Consider the following 21,319-nt stretch of genomic DNA (forward strand, 5'->3'; position numbering starts at 1 on the left):
AGTAAAATTTAAAATTCAGTCTGTTTTGTTGTTGTTGTTAACTCAAACTTCCCCTGCAGTCACAGGATTTTCTGAGCCAAGTGAAACAAACCCTGTGGTCCTTCAAAATTTATCAAACTATATTTTAATAATGTTCATGAATGGCCATAATGTCAACAATTCCAGACAGATTTTGGCACATTGATGGGAGGCTGGTGGCACCTGGTTCTTAGCTCTACAGCATTTTAATGAAACCTTTGAAACCACCATTTAAGCAGTCTGGGGATCTTCTGTGCTTTCAGGGGAAAGTTGAATACATCCTACACTTTCATTCCAAAAAAAAGATTTGAAATCATAGAATCATATCACAGAATAGTTTGTGTTGGAAGGAACCTTAAAGCTCATCTAGTTCCTGTCCTTCTGTATGGGCACGGATACCTTTCACCAGCCCAGGGTGCTCCAAGCCCCATCCAACCTGGGCTGGAACACTGCCAGGGATGGGGCAGCCACAGCTTCTCTGGGCACCCTGGGACAGGGGCTCACAGTAAACAGTTTCTTCCTGATATCTACCCTAAATCTCACTTCTTCTAGTTTAAAGCCATTATCCCTTGTCCTATCACTCCAGGCTCATGTAAAAAGTCCCTCCCCAGCTTTCTGTAGTCCTGCTTCAAGTTCTTAAAGGCCACTATAAGATCTCCCTGGAGCCTTCTCGTCTCCAAGCTGAACAACCCTAACTCTCTCAGCCTGTCCCCAGAGCAGAGCTGCTCCAGCCCTCTGAGCATCTTTGTGGCCTCCTCTGGATTCACTTCAAGGGCTCTCTGTCTTTCTTATGTTGGGGGCTCCAGAACTTGCCCCTCCTCATCTTCTGCCCTGTCTGTCCCTCCTAAACAGCTTGTACCCAACCATCCCCACATTCTAGTCTCAGGACTCATCCCACCACATCTCACTGATACCAGTAACATCCTCACCTTGCCAGCATGCACACATCTGCACCTCCTCTGGTTTATTCCCCAGGCTTGGTGCATTCCCACTGGGCACTGAGGCTGTGCCCCTGCTGAAGCAGTCTCACTGGCAGGGATTACATTCTGCAGCTCAGATGTTCTCCTCCTCTCCTGGGGTCCCTCTCTAGGCTCAGGGCATTTGTTGCTGGCTCTGGCCTCACAGTGGTGGGTATGGGATGAGCTGAGGGTCCCCTCCCTGGCATTGCTGGTTTGAAGCCTGTCTAAAATGAACCACATCAGCCCCCAGGAGCCCAGGTTTATCAAAGTGAGTTCTGTGGTCTAAGCAGCTGAAGCCTGGACAGTGGCACCACTCCTTTAACCTTTCATTGACTTTCCCAATGAGATTGGCCCTTTCCAGCCCCTTCCCCTTGACTGGGAGGATTGAGGAGTCCTTCACCACCACTCCCAATGCTCTGTAAGTTTTCTTGAGCTTTCAGGTTCCTCCCAGCTTTCTTGAGAGCTTTCAGGTTCCTCCCAACTGTCTCCCACATGAACCTACAGGAGCAGATCATAGTGAGCTGTACACATTGAGGCAGTCTGCAAGTGATATCCTTGGTCTGAGCCCTGTAAGCTCCTGCAGACCTCTCTAGGGAGTGGGTCAGGATGCAGAGAGGTCCCTTTGTACCTCTGAGAAGGGAGCTGAATGGGCTGACTTACTCTGCTCTGGCAGTTTGCCTGCTGTAGGCTGGTTTTTGAAAATTTAAAATGTTCTTATAGAAACCAGTTTTTTTCTTTGTTGTCAAGAATTGGTAGAAGTGCTCATCTTTTCCTGCTGCAGGTGGAACACCCATCCACTACCAGTAATTGTGGTTTTTTCAACACATAAAAAGCCTGTGTGTTGAGTTGAGATCTCTTTCCCTGGAAAACTTACTCAAGGTTTCCAGATAAATAATATTTATGTAATTTTCTGCATAAAATAGTGCTTATATTTCACCGAATTATTGCCTCATTCAGTGCACAGAATGACTGGTTTTGGTTGTTAAAAAGATTATTTGTCTAGGACTGCCCTTTCTCCCTGAAGTCAGTGTATATGTGGTAATGCAGGAAGGCAGGAGCTAGTAGGTGTAAAGCCAGGTAAGGAAGTTCCCTGTCCAAGAAATTATTTATGAAAATCAATTAAAACAGCTTTTCACAGATGGTTATGAATTGATTTTCATTTTCTCCTGACATGAAACTGTGTAGGTTGAATTAATGGAGATGCCAAACACTCAGACCTGTGATTTGGATACAGAGCTGAGCTAGGAATCTGGGGGTAAAATAAGTAAATAAATAAATAGTCTCCATTGTCTCCCTGTTCACCTGGTGATGCATTTCAAAATGTTTGTCTCTATTCCCTGTCTTTAGAATTTTCATGATAATAATAAGTAACTTGAACAAAAGCTGTGGGCATTTTGTGACTTCTGAGTCCTTGTTTTTTCATTTGTAATATTGTCACTTCAGCAGCATTGTGTGAACAATCTAAGCTCCATCTAAGCTTCCCAAACACAGTTATCTTTTCTATCAAAAAAGGTTGTTCTCTGGGCAGTACCTGCAGCTCATCTTTGATCTCAGAGTCATGGTTTTGATTTGTATTGAGAAACTGAACCTGTGCCAGCCCCTCAGTCTATATTCTGTTTGAGGGGATGTCATCCCACCCGGCCAAGTGCTGGGTCCTGCACTTTGGCCACAACAACCCCATGCAGCGCTACAGGCTGGGGACAGAGTGGCTGAAGAGCAGCCAGGCAGAAAGGGACCTGGGAGTCTGGATTGCCAGGAAGCTGAACATGAGCCAGCAGTGTGCCCAGGTGGCCAAGAAGGCCAATGGCATCCTGGGCTGGCTCAGGAACAGCGTGGCCAGCAGGTCCAGGGAGGTGATTCTGCCCCTGTGCTCAGCTCTGGGGAGGCCACAGCTTGAGTCCTGTGTCCAGTTCTGGGCCCCTCAGTTCAGGAAGGAGATTGAGGTGCTGGAGCAGGTCCAGAGAAGAGCAAGGAGGCTGGTGAAGGGACTTGAGCACAGACCCTATGAGGAGAGGCTGAGAGAGCTGGGGCTGTTCAGCCTGGAGAAGAGGAGGCTCAGGGGAGACCTCATCACTCTCTCCAACTCCCTGAAAGGAGGTTGTAACCGGGTGGACGTTGGTCTCTTTTGCCAGACGACTTTCAACAAGACAAGAGGGCATGGTCTTAAGTTGTGCCAGGGGAAATTTAGGTTAGATATTGGAAAGAATTTCTTTACGGAGAGAGTGATCAAGAATTAGAATGGGCTGCCCAGGGAAGTAGTGGATTCTCCGTGTCTGGAGATATTTAAAAAGAGCCTGGATGTGGCACTCAGTGCCATGGTCTAGCAACCGCAACGGTGGTTCAAGGGTTGGACTCGATGATCTCTGAGGTCCCTTCCAACCCAGCCAATTCTATGATTCTATGATTCTATGATATTTTGGTGGGGTGTGCTGAATGCTGTCAGCTTTGGGGTTATGAGATGCTGACAGTCCTGGCTGTAGGACTGAGCTGGGTTTGGCAGCAGTGCTCAGGTCCTTCCTTTGGTTCTGACACCAGCTTGGGCTGTTGTTGGAGATGGTGTGAAACTTTTAGCAATACTGACAAAGTGATGAGCATGAGAGTAGAGGAGGAGTTGTCTGGAGGAGTTGGTGCTGTAGCCCTTGAAATGACTTGTGCTGGAGTGGGAAAATGTGTGTCAGCTGAACACTGGGATTGCTTGCCAGAGGTGTACGGATAACTTCTGTCATAGGCTGTACTTCTGCACAGGTAACAGATGACTGTCATATCAAGGAAAATTTCTTGGAAACACTGGATGTTTTGTAAAGGGAAAAACATCAGGTGTGTCACTTGACTTACTGAATTCATTCTTACCCCAGCTCTAGGCATGGGGGCAGTTCTGGGTTGGCACAGGGGGAGCAAATTTCAGGTTTTAACATGCATAAGCAGCTGAAAACATTTTAAATTTTTACAGACTTGTAGAAAGAAGTCATACCAGGCCTGAGATTTCCCTGGATGTGGGTAAAATATTTGTCAAATGTTGTTTCTCCTGGTAAAAACGTGTTATGGCTGTCTTCCAGCTTTGCTGGCCCAAGGAGTGCCTATTTCATCTGCAGTCCCTAAAACTAAATCTGATGGGGTTTCCTCTCTTTCTGTAATAAAAGTATTGCCCTTACAACTTCCCAGCAGTCAGTCACTGCAGGGTTGGGACTGGGAGCTTTCCTGTCCTCTGCACAACATGGAGATGAATGTCATTAATTGTATTTTTTTTTTCCCTTTCTTTTTTTTCTTTTTCTTCCTTCTGGCTTCCTTTCTACCTGACCATTGCTTAGGTCAACTGGAATACTTCTCAAGTCAGGTGCAGCAGGATGCTGCCAGGAAACCACTTCTTTTGGTTCTAGTGGATGAAGAGCTTGGACACTGCAATGGCCACTGTTTTCAAAGCCACACAGTTCATCTCACAGACCCCAGCACTGGGTCCCCTGGTAGGTTTTTCTGTCAGTGATCTTATGAGCCATTGATGTAATTTTTTAATATCTGTACACACTTACTGTTATTCTTTTTTTTCTCTTCCTAGTATCATCTTCACATCTGACAGGCTCCCAATGTTGGAAACAATGGTTCTGGATGATCCACCTAACGTCAGAGATCCATTTGCTTCCTTGTACCCCTCAGCTATGGAAGACTTAGAGGTGGATTTTGATTCAGGACTGGAGGAAGATGAACTGAAACAGGAGTCTTCTCCTGAGGATTCCACAATCTTTGTAGCCTTTAAAGGAAATATAGGTGACAGAGACTTTGAGCAGAAACTAGATACCATACTGGAGAATGTACCTGGCCTTTTGCACATGGGTAATACACCTTTTTGTCCTTTTTCAACTGTCTTTAAAATGTTTGTTGATGTAGTCTGGGTGGTTGTGCAAAAGAAATAGGTTGGATTTGAGTTTGTAATAGAATTGGTTGGGGTTATTCTTGGTAAGTGGGGGAGCTGTTCTCAGAGAATATGAGTTTCTGCAGTTCTTTTCATTGTTTTTTCTTAGTGAGTTAATTTCCTCCTATCTAGTTCCCCCATTTCAGTTGTATTTCTATTTCATTTCCCTCCATTACACACTAGGAAAATTAGGTAGAAATTAATGAACTACTGCTAGCATTCTGATGGCAGTATCCTTTAAGAAAAAACCAGATGGGTTCACAGGCATTTCTAAACCAAATTTCTTAGCAACGAGGGGCTTATTCCTCTCAGTTTTTTCACACATTCATCTGGTTCATTAACGGGTTTACTGTATCTATTTTATCAGGTATTTTCATACCTTTCCAAAGTAGTTTATCCACAGAATATTTGAAATTCTGAGTATTGTTATGAAGTGATTGTGTTGGCTGGTTATCAATGGGGTGGGGTTTATATTGCTAATTTTTGGAACACACTTGAAGTGGTTTGGCTGCGTTGGTCTCTGTGTGCCTGTCCTGTACCTGAAACCATGATTTTGAGAGCAAATAATGGTAGTTTTTTTGGGTTTTTTTTTCAAAAAACTGACTCTGACTGTCTTCTTTTTAAGAATCAAACAAGTTAAGACTGCAGAAGATAGAGCCTTGGAACAGTGTCCGTGTTACCTTCAATATCCCCCGTGAAGCTGCTGAGCGGCTGCGAATTCTGGCTCAGAATAACAACCAACAGCTTCGGGACCTGGGAATTCTCTCAGTCCAAATTGAAGGTATTTCACACCTAATTTGCTTCTAAAGGTAAAATTGGAGCATACTCAACAAGTGATTTGTTTTTTTTTTTCCCTTGGTTAATGTTGTGTAACTTCTAATTTAGTAATTTGGAGAATGACTTCAGTGAAAAGGTAGCTGAAGACTTTTTCAAGGGTAGGTTTAATAATAAAACTGAGAGCTGAAATTCTCTGAGCATCAGGAAACCTCCTGAAAAATGTTTTATGAGTGTCAGCAAAAGGTGCCCTGTTCTTTTTTTCCCCCTAATTGTTTCATAGGAAACAATTTCTTAAAAACAAATTTTTTTTTCCTTAAAAACAAATTTTTTTTTCTTAAAAAACAGTCAGTGGATTTCACAGTTAAAATATCCATTCTCAACAGTTTTCTAAGAGCACACTCAAGGTGAAACCAAAGGCATTTTGTCATGGTGTTTCTTAAAATTAAAATCCAGAAGCTGAGTGGATAGTATGATGCATAACTGTCTTTCTGACTTTGTGTTATAGATCAAGGTTGTCTTCTTTTCCTTGATATCTAAATGTCCTTGTGAAAATGCCTGTTTTCTGCTATTCTACCTATCATCCAGTTCACCCAAACTGCATTATTTTTAGGGGAAGTTGCTATCAATTTAGCTTTAGCTCAAAACAGGAGCCAGGATGTCCGGATCAACGGGCCCCTGGGAGCGAGCAACTCCATGCGCATGGACACTGGGTTCCCCATGCCAGGGGGACAAGGTAAATTCCTTTTCCTTACTCCTTCAGCTTTATTCACTTTGAAATTTGCTACTGAGCTAATAATAAAATTGCAGTGGTTATAAAAAACTATTGTTTGTAGAATCATAATTGCCATTTTAGTTACTGTGTGTTCTTGTTTCTGTACTGTCAAACCATTTCCTACTTTAAATAGTTGGCTGCATTTTGTCCCCCAAACATTGGAGTGATTTGGGTGGGGCAGATTGTTTTGGTTGGGGTTTTTTTGTTTGGTTTTTGGGGGTTTGGCAGTTTGGGTTTTGGTTTTGGGATTGGATTTTTTTACATAAAGACTGTAAAAACAGGTGAATCTAGCATTGGGAATTCACTTTGAAACGTGTACAAATGATCACAGTTTTCTTTTTGGCTACCTTTATGAAAACAACCATAAGCCTTCACTCAGTGTATAGTAATAAACTACTTTAGATTAAATCCATTATAATTATGGGAAGGACAGGACACTCATTTGTTAGCCACTCTGTTTATTTTCTGATCAACTTTTGAGATCTGATCACAGAGATTTAATTTTTGTGGAAAGGTGTAGTTTTATTCAGCTACATTTTAGAGCACTGCACATGCATGATAAGTCATTTTTCACTACAAAATTCAGATTTTATGAAGGGTGAAAAGAAAGCTACTCTAAATTTTAATAGCTGAAACATAAGGCAAAATAAACTAATTAGTGTCTTAGTAAATAGGATTTAAAGCAATTAAAAAATCTGGGAGTGTTTTCTGTCAGAGTTGATTTAAGGTGCATGTGTGGCTGTTGATGAGGAGTGTAAAGAACGTTTCCCCTCTGTAGAGACCTGATTAACCAGCAGTTAAATCATTGTGCTTAACAAGGAAAGCAAAACATTTAAAGCAATGCTTTGAAAGCCTCTGCTCTAATCTTCCCTGTGATGATCAGGAGCTTCATTTCTTGCCTGTAAGTCAACAGTATAGATGTAAAGGGTATTAATGTAACAACAATATAAACCATTTTATAAAGTGTTGGCCTGTGGATGTAAAACATTGACATTTTTCTCTCTTATAATACCTCTTACTTTCTTGTATCAGATTTTGCAAAACCCCTAATTTACATATAGAACTTTGATACAGTCTTGTCATCTGGTGACTTTAGTGGCAAGTCAGGCCCAAATAATTCATGAGTCTGCAGTGTTTCCTTCTCTACCCTTTTTAAAGGCTTGGTGCTAAAGGAAAAGTTTCAGCATGACCTTAGCTTGGTCAGTTTATATCAGGGAATCTAAACTTTCAGACAGATGTGCCCACAGGTTAGTTCAGCTAAACAATTCTTAAAGTCTAAATAAATGTTTTATTGAAAACTTTATTTTTTCTGGTTAAAAAAAAATATCTAAAATTCTTCTCTATGTAAAACCTGCAAGACTCGGTAATTTTTATTTTTATTTTTTAAGGTTTAATAAGAATGAGCAATGCTGCAGCTGTCATGATGTCCCAGAGTGGAAATGTGCCCTCCTCTATGGTGGCAAGTGGTGCTAGTGCTGAGCTGCAGCCAAGAACACCTCGGCCTTCCTCACAGCCAGGTGGTAAAAGTCACAGTACTGACTTGAAAATGTTCTTGAATTTTTATTCTTCAGCACACAGGCTTGGGTGTGTACTCATGAGAACTCCAGGATTGTCCTGGGGTACTTCCCCTGCCCTTCCTAGGAGTTCCTCCTTCTGTGGAAGGGTACCTTGGTAATCTGGTGAAACTTTTCAAATAATTTAGGTGCCTAATAAGTCACCAGCTTGCTAGGTATTTTGTTGAAATGTGTTGAGCAGCAGCAGTGAGTGCAGCAGAAATGTTGTGACTGAGCTCTGTGTTTAGATAAAGGAAAGAGAAGGGTTGGTTCAGTGAGACAGTTCTCTCCAGTAGGAAGCAAAAGCACAGACTGAATACAAGTGCTTTCCAGGAGGGGTAGGTAGACTGGAAGTTCAAGGATTGAGGATCTGTTGGGTAGGAATGGTTAGGGTTTGTTCCTCAGAATGCTGCCAGTACAAGTTATTTGCATTTTGGAACTTCAGAAGAAGAGGGAGGGGTTTACCTGTCCCTCTATAAAATGGTGGTAGTACTTCCACCTTCTGTGGAGCTCTGCACTGTTTATTGTTAAGGACAGCTTTTCTCATAAGTGTTTAAAATAATCTGGGAATGGTAGCTTCTGATATTGCCTTCATTCCCCAGTGTGCCACTTTTTCAGCTGCTTGGGATAACAGCTCCAGCGGGTGGGTAGCAAACTGGAGGATGAGATACTGCAGAGCAGTCCTGCTGAAAGTAACCTAGGGGCTGATGGCAAGTTGGATATGAATCAAGAGTTTTCCCTGGCAGCCCAAAGAGTTTTCCCTGGCAGTGTCCTGGGCTGCATGGGGCTCAGTACTGCCAGCTGCTCAATGGAGGGGACTGTCCCACTCCACACACGGCCCCACCTGGAGCACTGTGGACACTTGTGAAGGCCTCAATTGAAGAAGGACATCAGAGCACTAGAGTGTGTCCAGTGGAGGGTGAACAAGGTGCTGAAAGGTCTAGAGGGCAAGACTTACAAGGAACAGCTGAGGTCACTTGGCTTGTTCAGCTTGGAGAAAAGAAGGTTGAGGGGGGACCTTATCACAGCCTACAACTTCCTCAAGGGGGGCAGTGGAGGGGAGGTGCTGAGCTCCTGTCTTTGGTGACCATCAACAGGACACAAGGACATGGAATGAAGCTGCATCGGGGGAATTCAGGTTGGACATTAAGAAAAGTTTTTTCACTGAGAGGCTGATGAGTCCCTAGAACATGCTTCCCAGGGAAGTGGTCATGGCACCAAACCTGTCAGAGTTCAAGGAGTGTCTGGACAATGCTGTTCAGTCACATAGCTTAGTTTTAGGTGAGGAGCAGGGAGCTGGACTCAGTGGTCCTTCTGGATCCCTTCCAACTCCAGGTACTCTGTGATTCTGTGCCTGTCAGTACACAGAAGGCATGACATGAGTCTGCAGCAACAAGTACTGTGGAGCTAACATGCTTTATTGTAGAGGCTAGAAATTGAGAAGACCTGACTTGACAGGATTCCTAAACATCTTGTAAACTTACAGACCATTGCCTGTTCTGTCTGTTGGAGAAAATGGAACATTGGAGCATGAATTTTTAAGTGGAATAAGCAAATGCAAGAAAGCAGTTTGCTCTTTCTTGTTTTGGGGTGGGTTTGTCAACAACAGGTTATTTTTTTTTATACTTCTCTTTGCTATTTTAATAGATGCAATGGACCCACTCTTATCTGGACTAAATATCCAGCAGCAAAATCATCCATCTGGATCTTTAGCTCCCCAGCTCCATTCAATGCAGTCAGTTCCTGTAAACAGGCAGATGAACTCAGCCAACTTTCAGCAGCTACAGCAGCAGGCTCAGTTGCAGACACGTCCTCCCCAGCCACATCAGCAGCCACAGCAGGGCATTCGACCATCATTTACTTCACCAGCACAGGTTCCAGTTCCTCCTGGCTGGAACCAGCTTCCTTCTGGAGCACTTCAGCCTCCTCCAACCCAGGGAGCATTGGGTACCTTGACAGTAAACCAGGGCTGGAAAAAGGCCCCATTGCCTGGACAAATGCAGCAGCAACTTCAAGCAAGACCATCGCTAGCAACAGTACAAACTCCCACTCATCCTCCACCTCCATATCCTTTTGGAAGCCAGCAAGCTTCCCAGGCTCACTCAAACTTTCCCCAAATGAGCAATCCTGGCCAGTTTACTGCTCCTCAAATGAAAAGCCTTCAGGGTGGGCCCTCCCGGGTTCCTACGCCACTACAACAACCCCACCTGACCAACAAGTCTCCTGCTTCCTCTCCTTCCTCCTTCCAGCAGGGATCTCCTGCATCATCTCCAACAGTTAACCAGACACAGCAGCAGATGGGACCAAGGCCTCCCCAGAGTAGCACACTTCCCCAGGGATTTCAGCAGCCTGTCAGTTCTCCTAGTCGTAATCCTATGGTGCAACAAGGGAACGTACCCCCCAACTTCATGGTGATGCAGCAGCAAAACCAAGGTCCACAAAGTTTACACCCTGGCTTAGGAGGTAAGAAGCACTGAGACATTTTATTTTGAAAAGAAAAGAGACATAAAATGGCTACAACTAATACTGCTATTAGATTTGAAAAGATCCTTTAAAAGACAGAGTAAAGGCATAAATTAAGTAGATGTGGGTGTGCGTGAATCAGCATCAGCATCACTTCATTTCTGCTACCTCTCTGTCCTGCAGTGTCACAGTGACAACCTAAGGGTATTCTCCTGGCCACTGCAGAAAGAAATTGCTTTGTGCTGGTGCTGGTTATGAGTGAAGTCATTCTCTTTACAATTCTTTTGCCTTTAGGCCAAGTCCCAGGATATTGCAAGGTGGTGTGGGTTTTTTGTTTTGGTCTGATGGTGATGTTCTTTTCTGGAAGGGGGAGGGAGAGGACTTATTTATTTTTTTTGTTTAGGGAATGTAGTAAGAGTAAATGAATGTGTTCACATTTTCTGCTACACAAATGAGGCATTATTTTGCATCTTCCTTACTAAGTTGTGGACGTCTCTTCTTCATCTTACCTTTACTTACTTTTCACAGAAGAGTAAAAAGCTATTATTGCCATGCTGTTGTGCTCTCTATTCTACAATCAGGAGAGGAGTGGATGCTTTGACTTCCCCTTTGGCTCTGTTACTAGTTTTCTCCTTGCCCCTCTGCACTCACGTCCTTTAGTTACTACTTTTAGAATTCTTTCTCTAACAGGGCAGGAATTTCATTTTCTGATCCCAAGATCTCCTTTGTGTCCTTAGTGGTTTTTTTTTCCCCTTGAGCCTTTTGTATTTCTGTGCCAGACCTGTCCTACTCTCTGTCAGTTCATCTTTCTCTTGAATAGCTGCTCTCCAACACCCATACACAAGCTCTTGTGTATCCCTTTAAAATATTTTCTTTCTGTACTTATATGACTATTGTCTTTGTCCACCCATCCACAAGTACACATCTATTGTAGTTTCTTTCATTCTCACCCTGCACCTTTGACATTTGTCCAAAAAGCTTTAAGGAATACCCATTCCTTGGTCTGCTGATCTGGGCAAGCTTCTTGTTTTCACTGTTTATACTATGGGTCTCATTTGAATCCTCATTAATGTGATTCTGATTAATTCTCTCCATTTCAAGGATCCTCTCTTCCAGACTGTTCTTATTATCTACCAGTGCCTTATACTTGGTACATCTTAACTTGGTTCCCTGTGGAAACAGTCAGTTATTACTTATCATCATATTTCCCTACAGTTTTGCCTCACTAGCTGTATGTCCCCATCACAAATAATTCCCTCCAGGTAGCTATAGCCATGACTTCTGGATAGCATAACCTCTGGATTCTCCTTCCTTTCCAAGTAAACCTATTAAAAACAAAACCCTACATTTTTTTGAGTTAAAAAGACACCTCAAACAAACTATCAAAATACATGATTTGGACTCACTGGAGGCATTATTGCTAAAATCACCAGTCCCTCTCTGACCTATAATCTCAGCTGATTTAAACAGACACTACTTCATTGATTCCAGCAGAGTTGTGTTGCTTCCACTTGCTGAGATTTTTTTTGTCTGGCTTCTAGGCATGCTTATTCCTTGCTGCAATTAATATGTTTATTAAGTTGTAATTATGGACCTTTCAGTTTTTAAGCCGTTTTGCATTTAAAGTTCAATATAAGTGAATGCATTCAAATACTTTCCATTTTCAACTCATTGATTTAGCAAACCAGAATTTTTATTATATTTGGAATAGGCCATTTTTTTTTCTCAGTTCAAGAGTTTCTACGTGCAAAACTTTCAAGATAGATTTAGCAGAACTAAAACTATGGGATGTTTCAAGAAGTACATGTCCTGTATTTGGGGATGTGTCTTGTTGCTTCACCTCTAAACTTGATTATCTTGAAATACTAATTGCAAACAAAAGGCCAGATTAATTAACACAAGCAACACAACCAAAATCAAACTCTTTAATCCTGACTGGTGCATGTGTGCTGCTGCTCTGGCTGTTGGGCAGGGGGGAGGTTTTGCTGTGTCCCAGGGCAGGGGTGATGTTGTGTTGTGTCATTCACAGTGTGGATCTTGTGCCAGGTAGGGGCCTGGTGGCTTAGGGGTTTTCCATGTGGGAAGCAGGAGGTGCTGGGGTTACTGAGCACCCTCTGGGTCGAGAGGTTCTATGGAGTGTGTGTACACACAGGAGCAGTGCGGGGGGGGTACCTGGTGTGTACAGTGAGAGCTGTTAAGAGGAGCACATCAGTATCAAAAACCCCAAGTTATTTGTATTTGCATATGTGGAGTAAGTTCAGGGCCTGGTTAGAGTCAAGATGCAGCAGAACAACATCAAATTGTGTTACTTTAACTGTTTAAATAGTCAGCCATGATTCATAAAATCATAAAATAATTTGGGTTGGAAGGGACCTCTCAAGGTCCCCCAGTCCAAGCCCTGCAGTATCAGGGACACCCTCACCCAGATCAGGGTGCTCAGAGCCTCCTCAAGCCTCACCTTGAACATCTCCAGGGATGAGGCCTCAGCCCCCTCCCTGGGCACCCTGTGCCATTGTTCCACTGCCCTCATGGCACAGAACTTTGTATCAGGAAAAACTTTTTCACCTTCCTTGCAGGATAAGTTTTTCACTGAAATTACAATTTGAACTGAGTACTCATAGCTTGTTCTGCTAATTACTACACAGGTAAAAACTGTAAAGGTTTTCAGAGGGTTTTGTATACTGGCAAAAACATTTTCTGCTTGAACCCATGACTGGTACAGACTCAAAGGTATTCTTCCTATTGTAGATTTTTCTCTTTTTCTTTTTTCTTTTTTTCCTTTTTTTTCTTTTCTTTTTTTTTTTTTTTTTTAATTCCCCCTCCTGTTTTCCATACTTACTAACAAGGAAACTCTCCTCTCCAGGAATGCCCAAGAGGCTCCCACCAGGGTTCCCTGCGGGCCAGGCCAACCAGAACTTCCTGCAGGGTCAGGTGCCTTCCACAGCTCCAGGAACAGCAGGGAACAGTGGAGCACCCCAGCTGCAAACCAGCCAAAACGTGCAGCACACAGGTCTCTCTGCAAACTGGTCTCCTCATTTTTTTTCTGGTTTTATAGAAAATTATGCCTTGTGCATCACAGATACCAAAACATTAAACCCTTGTCATTACAGTCTGTGTCTAGTGCTCAGTGAGGAAGGGGAAACAAAACTGGGAGGCTGTTTGTGTTCTTCAGACAAGCCAATTATTATTGGTTAGGGCTGTGATACTGTGATCCAGAGTATTTGTTAAGAAAACTGAATGAAAGTAGCATTAAAATTTCAAGCAGATTGGGACAGTAAAGATATAACACAACACAAAAGGAAATTCATGTCCAGGAGGAAAAAAAAAAGTATCTTAGAAACAGAATAACAAAATAATCTTCTGCTTTGAAAATATTATTTATGACTTCCTTTAAAAGCTTTGGAAGTCTATACAGTTAATTCTGTAAAATCTGAATCTACAGTTCAAAAATGTCTCCATTTAGTCTTTTGTCTGCCTTATGGACAACCTGGTAATGCAGTTTCATCTGTACTGTGTTGTATCTTTTAACCCATTAAACTCCAGGTTTGAAGCTTATTTTGAATTGTTCTGCTGAGTTAGGTGATGTTTGGAGGGTTTTCAAATGTATGTACAGGTAACAATTGAAATTAAATTTCTGTTGTGTCTTCTGCAGTGGGGTACAGGGGAAGTACCAGTTTAAGTGTTTATTTTGAGAGGCATTATGTTCTGTTTTGACAACTAACATACATCTGTAGCATCAAATGTTGCATCACATGACTTCAAATATGTCATCTATTCCAGTTCATTGGAAAAGGGAGGAAAACAATTTTGGAGTACTTCCTCAACATCAAAGGTTGTGAAAACTCTTACACCACTCCAATTGGTTTCTTACTGTCAATTTTTTTATTTTTATTTTTTTTAAGGTGGCCAAGGATCTGGACCTCCCCAAAGTCAGATGCAAGCACCACATGGCCCACCAAATATGATGCAGACCAATCTCATGGGACTTCATGGAAATATGAACAACCAGCAGGCTGGTGCTAGTGGGGTGCCACAAGTTAACATGGGCAACATCCAGGGACAGCCTCAGCAAGGACCACAGTCTCAGCTTATGGGAATGCATCAGCAAATTGTACCCTCTCAAGGGCAGATGGTAAACATCCAGGCTCAGGGGTCACTCAACCCTCAAAACCAGATGATCCTTTCTCGAACTCAGCTCATGCCTCAAGGCCAAATGATGGTGACACCACAAAACCAAAATCTTGGTCCTTCTCCCCAAAGGATGACCCCACCCAAACAGATGATTTCCCAGCAGGGACAACAGATGATGTCTACACACAGTCAGATGATGGGACCTCAGGGCCAGGTCTTGTTACAGCAAAACTCCATGATGGAACAGATGATGGCCACTCAGATGCAAGGAAATAAACAGCCTTTTAGTACTCAAAACCAGTCCAATGTTATGACGGGGCCAGCTCAACTGATGAGAGGACCAACCCCAAACATGCAAGGAAACATAGTGCAGTTCACTGGGCAGATGATGGCACAGCAGGGCCCTGTGAATGGTAACCCTTCTCAGGTTATGGGAATTCAAGGGCAAGTTTTAAGACCTACAGGACCTGGTCCTCACATATCTCAGCAGCTTGGGGATACTACAGCTACAACCAATAACGATGTGAACTTGACACAGATGATACCTGATGTTCCTGTGCAGCAGCCAAACATGGTGCCTTCCCACATGCAAGCAATGCAAGGAAACAACAACGCTTCAGGGAGCCATTTCTCAGGCCATGGGCTGCCTTTCAATGCAGGGTTTAGTGGAACACCAAATGGGAATCAGATCTCCTGTGGGCAGAATTCTGTTTTCCCTGTCAACAAAGATGTTACCCTCACAAGTCCACTCTTGGTTAACCTTCTGCAAAGTGATATATCAGCAGGACACTTTGGTGTGAACAACAAGCAAAATAATCAGAATGCCAGCAAGCCAAAGAAGAAGAAGCCTCCAAGGAAGAAGAAAAATAATCAACAACTAGAACAAACAACGTATGTTTAATATTACATAGTTTTTATAAGGGGCATGGGGAAGCTCCACAGTCAGCATCTCAGTATTTTTTCAGCAAGTATCAGGGACCTGCCTTATTTCATATTCTAGCAATTTATCCCGAGTTAATTGACAATTCTACTTGACAGTTCTTAATTCAAGGTACTAAAAAAGACCATGCAAGTATCCCATCTTGTTACAACCGTGTTACAACCTCTTGTTATAAACCCTGTTAAAACAGCTTCACTGGTGACAGTGTGCATAGCTTTCTAGCTTTGAGAGTTTGGACTACGTGGAAGGCAGGTGTATGTGGGCATCTAGATGTCTTTATTTTACCATTCCAGAAATTTAAGTGCAAGTAACTTGGCAAGAATGGCTTGTAACAGTACATTGCACAAAGTAGTTCAAGGTCCAGTTTTAAAACATAGCAGTAGCATAACAGTAGAACATACACATTCCTTCTTTTGATAAGTTAGATCCTGCATAGTCTCAAATAAATAGCAAGCAGATATTTTCTTGTCTGTTGTTCACCTGACATTCCAAGCTATTTGTCTTTCAAAAAATAACAATGTCTTAACTTTTCTTTGTATCAAAACCATCCATGTTGCATAGCAGCTGCCCAGCAGCAATTTGTACATTACTGGTGGGCACTGCTGATGATTGGCAGCAAAGTAAAATCTCCATTCTGTGTGTCACTGTTAGTTATCTGCATCTTTTAGGGAAATTTGGGTTTGCTTTGGGTTTTTTTCCTACCAAATCAAAGACAAAAATGCCCCTTTACTTCTAGGTAGGAAAGATCTGGTGTTATGTGTAATAAAAAATAAAAGTGCTTCCACTCTAAATAGATTCCAATAAAATAACAGTAACCACCACTGCAGTGAGCTGTCTTGCCATGAAAAAGACAGAAGATCCAGAGGGAACAGACAAATTGGCTCTCTCTTCTGAAAAGAAAATCCTTTAATCGTTAAAGAAAAGCCTCAGGAGGATTTTGTTTCCTTTGGTCTTACTGGGGAGCTTCAGCATGGCCTAGAAATACCAATACCCAGATACCTAAAGCTCTCCTCTGAGCTTTCATGATTATTTGCTCATTAAAAAAAAATTCACAATAAAAGAAGCCTAAATTAGAACTTTTCATTTGAGCTATGACAACTCAAAATAATTCCTAATTCTTAAGTGAGGCTTTTAATCAGATTTCATGTGCTTAAAAAGGAAATACCAGTTTGTACTTATTCTGTCACTTAAATTTTCAGTGGACATTCTCCTGCAAACTGCTGTTCTGGCACCTTGATATGAATTAGCATTCTGTTTCTTGATGGGCTGTTTATGAAGCAATTTATCCTTGTGGGAGTACTAAAAAGGGAGCTGCCCATATTAATGCTTTGAGGTTCTTCTCCAGCAAAAGGGAGGGGGATTGCAGTGAAAGCTGCTGAGAAATCTCCCATCCTCATTTCACTCTCAGCTTCTCTCACATCATTAGGCAAGCTCAGCAATTTCCTGCCTTGGAATTGCTGATCCTTTTAATTCTGACTTGGATTGCTTTTATTTGCATCAGGAGCAAATAGGATGCTTTTCATCTTGGCTCTTTCTCTGTCATTTTCCCCCAGAAATTTTAGAATTCAGAGCAGCAAACCTTGGTTGGAAATCAGACTGATTTGATAAATACTCTAGAAATTATTTTGTTTTTTTTTTCCTTAGAAATCATGTTGGAGAAAATAACGTAGTAAGAGAAGTGCCATTAGGAATATGTTTTGTAGACTGAGCCATGTGAGAATGTAAATAGGATAAGTATCTGCATAAAAACTTTATCCAGTGGAGTCTGAAATAATTCCAAGAGTTTTCTTTTTTGAGCAACTCAGCACTGGAATGAAAACCAAGAACATTCTAGAAAAATAGATTGCTCTAAAGTGATTGCATCTGTTTTCTGAACCTGAAGAATGTAGGTAATGGGATGTGAGCTGAGGGAAAAGATCTTTTAAGTGAAATGTGATTGTAAATAAAACCTGTTAGTTAATTCTATTAAATACATGCACATGCAGCTCTTTAATGTTGCCCTGTGCACAGACCACAAACCTCAGGTGTCCTGGTAGGACAGAAGTGGTGCACTTGGTAAAATCCCTCCTGGCATTGAGATGGGCAGTGGGAAGTACAATGTGCAGAGCTGAAGAGCACTGCAGGACAAAGGTGTTTTTTCAGCCAGATTCTGAGTGCTTGTCAGGGTTTAACACTGGCCCAGCAATTAAACCAAATGCCAGATGCTCTCTGTTAATCCCCTTCTCCTCCCTGATACAGAAAGGAGAGAGAGTAAGGGAGAGAGACTGATGGGTTGGAAACTAAACTACACAGCTTTAATGAAACAGGAATGATGTAAAAAATTACTAAATCTATACAAATATAAAGGAAAATGGATCCCAGGTTCCTCCCCCCTTCCCCCAATAACTCTCACATCACCCCAAGGCTGCAGGGCAGCCCTGGGAAAGTCCAGGCTGGAATCCTGGGGTCAGCAGCAGTTGGGAGCTGGAGGCAGGAACACACAGATTCAGGCTGGCATGGATCAGGAGCAGAGGCAGAGGAAGAGATGGAATCCTCCCAGGATGCTGAAGCAAAGAGGGAGAGGGGAAGAAGGGGAAGCAGGAAGGGGTTTGAGCCTGGTGATCCCTCAAGTTTATACTGAGTGTGAGGTGTCTGGGATGGAATCTTCTGTTTGGTCAATTTTGGCATCAATCTTGTCTGTTCCTCCCCAAAGGAGGGTTCCAGGTGTGACCTTTTTACTCCTTCTCTCCTTCTGGAGGACAAAATGTTCCTCAGAGCTGAGCAGTGTCCTTGGTTCTGCACACCAGTCTCTGGCTGTAACTATAAACATGGAGTTATCAGTCCCAGGAGCAGCCACTGTCTGAGAAACTTGCTGTTCATTTCAGCAAGTGCAGCTATTTACAAGAGACTGAGCTGAAAGCAAAAGTACAAGACAGAAAATTACCCTGATCCTGGCCCAAACCAGGACAGTGCTTTTTACCAGCAGGTCTGGAGTTGACAGTTCTCCTGTAGACATGGGAAATGAAACTCATTTAGCACCAAAGGACAGGAGCCTTTCTATAGAAGCAGAATTGTGGCAGAGCATTGTGCCCTCTCAGCAGGGTTGGTTCTGCTTGCATCTGTACTGTAGTTTTATTTTTGCACACCTTATTTCAGCTTCTGCAGCCCTTTTATGTTTATTTTTTGGGGTGTTTTGGTTTTTTTGGATATTTTTTGTCTTCTGGAGTTCCCTCTCTGCTGAGCATTTCGTATCTGAAGGTTGTGCTTGAGAATGGAACTGCTGGAGCAGAGGGTTCACTTATGACAATCTGTATGTGCAGTTGTGGGGGGGGTTCTGGTTTTTGTTTCTGGTTTGGGGTTTTTTGGGGTTTGTTTTGGTTGGGTTTTGGTTTTTGGTTTCGGTTTATTTTGGGGTTTTTTTACATCAAGAGCAATGGAAGAAAACAAACATGAAATATTTGTTTCTCTCACACAAACTTCTCATTTTGCTTCTCAGTTAAATTCAGGATATGAATATCTTTTACGACTGTTGGTTGTGAAATATTCCCAGTAAATTTAAGCTACATTCAAAATTCAAGTTATGTTAAATTTTCCAGCTATTAAAGGAAGCAGTCTTTCCCAAATTGCTGCTCCTCTTTGCTAGCAAACAGAACTCCTGTATGTTTTGCAGGGTTTGGTCTGATTAGACTCATCTGGCAGGAGATGTTTTTTAAGAACTGATTTTGCACCATGAGTCTTTTCTAGGTTAAACCTCTTTGTGCAGTGATGCTCTGCTTTTTGCCTAATCTCTAACTGTAGTGGGTTTAATCTCCCACGACTACAAAGAATTAATAAATGGCAAAATTAGAAGTTTAAGCTTCTGTTCACAATTTTAGGCAGTTATTCTAGTTCACATTGCTGGCACCTACATCAAAGGCTACAGAGGAGCTGCAGCTCCTCTGGGTGACCTTGTTGCCAAATATTTTGTTCATTAGTGGCTGCTAGTATAATGCTTCTGGGGCATGTCTATGCTTTCTATCAATTTTAATCAAATCTATTGGTGGAGGTATGGAAGCCCATGACAGCTGCATCACAGAAATGGGTGGCAGAAGATTTCACTCCAGATCCCTTCCGTGGCAATCTTGTCCTCTCAGCAGCAGTGCTTGGAATGGTTCTGTGTTTGCCCTCTTTCTTACCTTTCTTCTCTCTTGGTTTATGTCCTTCTCAGTTTTGATCAGAATAAATTCAGGGACTTTGAAGTCACACACTGAGTTCTGAACGTTGGTAAGGGAGGTGGTAGGACGTGAGGACAGGCCTGGCCATGTCAGCTGGAGAGATGTCACAGTTACTCTCAATTAAAATCAAGACAGATCTCTCTCTCTGCCTTTATGTACTTCTCTTGCTGAAAATGTCTTTTGTCCTTAGCATTTCTGCATGATTCTGCCTTTCTTTGTTGGCAGTGGGATTATTTTGATGTTTTTAATTTTAACTCAGTGTATTATTGCATATATCTCCTTTCATAGATTCGTGAAGTTGATGAGCAGTTAAGGTCTTTTATTCTGCATCCCTCTTTATCTGACATCCTCTGACCATATATATTCATTACAAACTTGCTTTTTTTGAAGTTTGTTGTCATGATGAAATTATTGGGCATTGAATCTGAACAGTTTGAAATTGTTCTAGAGAGACCCCTGAGCATCAAGCACCCTATAATGAACTTACTGGTGGATGAAGAGCTGCCCATGAGCTGGCAGTATGCTCTTGCAGCCCAGAGAGCCAGCTGTGTCCTGGGCTGCATCCCCAGCAGAGTGTCCCCTTCTGCTGTCCCCTTCTGCTCTGATGAGATCCCCACACAGTGCTGGGTCCAGTTCTGGGGCCCACAGCATGAGCCATGGGAGCTGTTGGAGCAGGTCCAGGAGAGGGTGATGAATTGGATCAGAGGGCTGGAGCACATCATCTCCCCCTCTCCTCTAAGGATAGTTTGAGAAAGTTGAGGTTGATCAGCCTGGAGAAGAGAAGGCTCTGGGGAGACCCTAGAGAACCTTCCAGTGCCTGAAGGGGCTGCAGGAAAGCTGAGGAGGAACTTTTAGCAAAGGACATGTAATGATAGGACAAAGAGGAATGGTGTTGAGCTGAAAAGGGAGATGTAGATGAGACATTAGGAAGAAATTCTTACCTGTGAGGGTGCTGAGCCCCTGTGCCAGGTTTCCCAGAGAAGCTGTGGCTGCCCCATCCCTGGCAGTGTTCCAGCCCAGGTTGGATGGGGCTTGGAGCACCCTGGGCTGTGGGAGGTGTCCCTGAGAATGGCAGGGGTGGCACTGAGGGAGCTTTAAGGTCCCTTCCAACCAAACCAGTCTGTGGTCTGTGATCACTTACAAAGCTACGAAGAGCACCAAAGGTCTGTGCTCTGGTGGGTGACTCACAAGATTTGGTATAAACTTGCCAGTTTCTGTGCATCTACCCATGATACTTACCTGTACACATGTGCCTTCATGTAGCCTTTAGGTGTTCCCCCCCACTGAGAGGGGGAATCAGGAAAAGGAAAGAATATACCTGTGATTTGAAATGGAAACAATCTTAATAAAATACCAAACTAGTATGAATACTAATACAAAGCACATGAAATTATACTCAGCCCGTGGTACAGTCACAAGCTGCCCCCTTCCAGCAGTGGGTGCCAAATGTCAAACCCTGTGGGTACCTCAGCAAGAGCCCAATGGTCCCAGCAAGAGGGAGAGTGGGCTTGGGGAGGGGAAGGAGAGGAGAGACCCTGTGGGATGGTGCCCAGTGAGAGAGAGAGGGCTGTCCCCAGCCAGCTCCCCCATTTATAGAGTGTGACAG

The 21,319-nt window shown here is 42.8% G+C and overlaps 1 protein-coding gene across 6 annotated transcripts in view; it reads left to right on the forward strand.

The window, feature by feature from the left end:
* Window positions 1–21,319, forward strand: part of NCOA6 (nuclear receptor coactivator 6) — a 47,225-nt gene that overhangs the window by 10,080 nt on the left and 15,826 nt on the right. For all 6 annotated transcript variants that reach the window (XR_003988397.1, XR_003988396.1, XM_030462849.1 and 3 more), the window contains exons 3-10: window positions 4,286–4,438; window positions 4,531–4,805; window positions 5,510–5,665; window positions 6,272–6,394; window positions 7,822–7,950; window positions 9,634–10,449; window positions 13,313–13,459; window positions 14,352–15,471. Coding sequence is in view for 4 of the 6 variants with exons in the window: in XM_030462849.1 (XP_030318709.1) it covers window positions 4,559–4,805; window positions 5,510–5,665; window positions 6,272–6,394; window positions 7,822–7,950; window positions 9,634–10,449; window positions 13,313–13,459; window positions 14,352–15,471 (2,738 nt within the window). In the remaining 2 variants the exon portion in view is untranslated. The remainder of the gene's footprint in view (window positions 1–4,285; window positions 4,439–4,530; window positions 4,806–5,509; window positions 5,666–6,271; window positions 6,395–7,821; window positions 7,951–9,633; window positions 10,450–13,312; window positions 13,460–14,351; window positions 15,472–21,319) is intronic.

This window comes from Calypte anna, chromosome 20, assembly GCF_003957555.1.
Source record: "Calypte anna isolate BGI_N300 chromosome 20, bCalAnn1_v1.p, whole genome shotgun sequence".
Classification (NCBI taxonomy): Eukaryota; Metazoa; Chordata; class Aves; order Apodiformes; family Trochilidae; genus Calypte; species Calypte anna.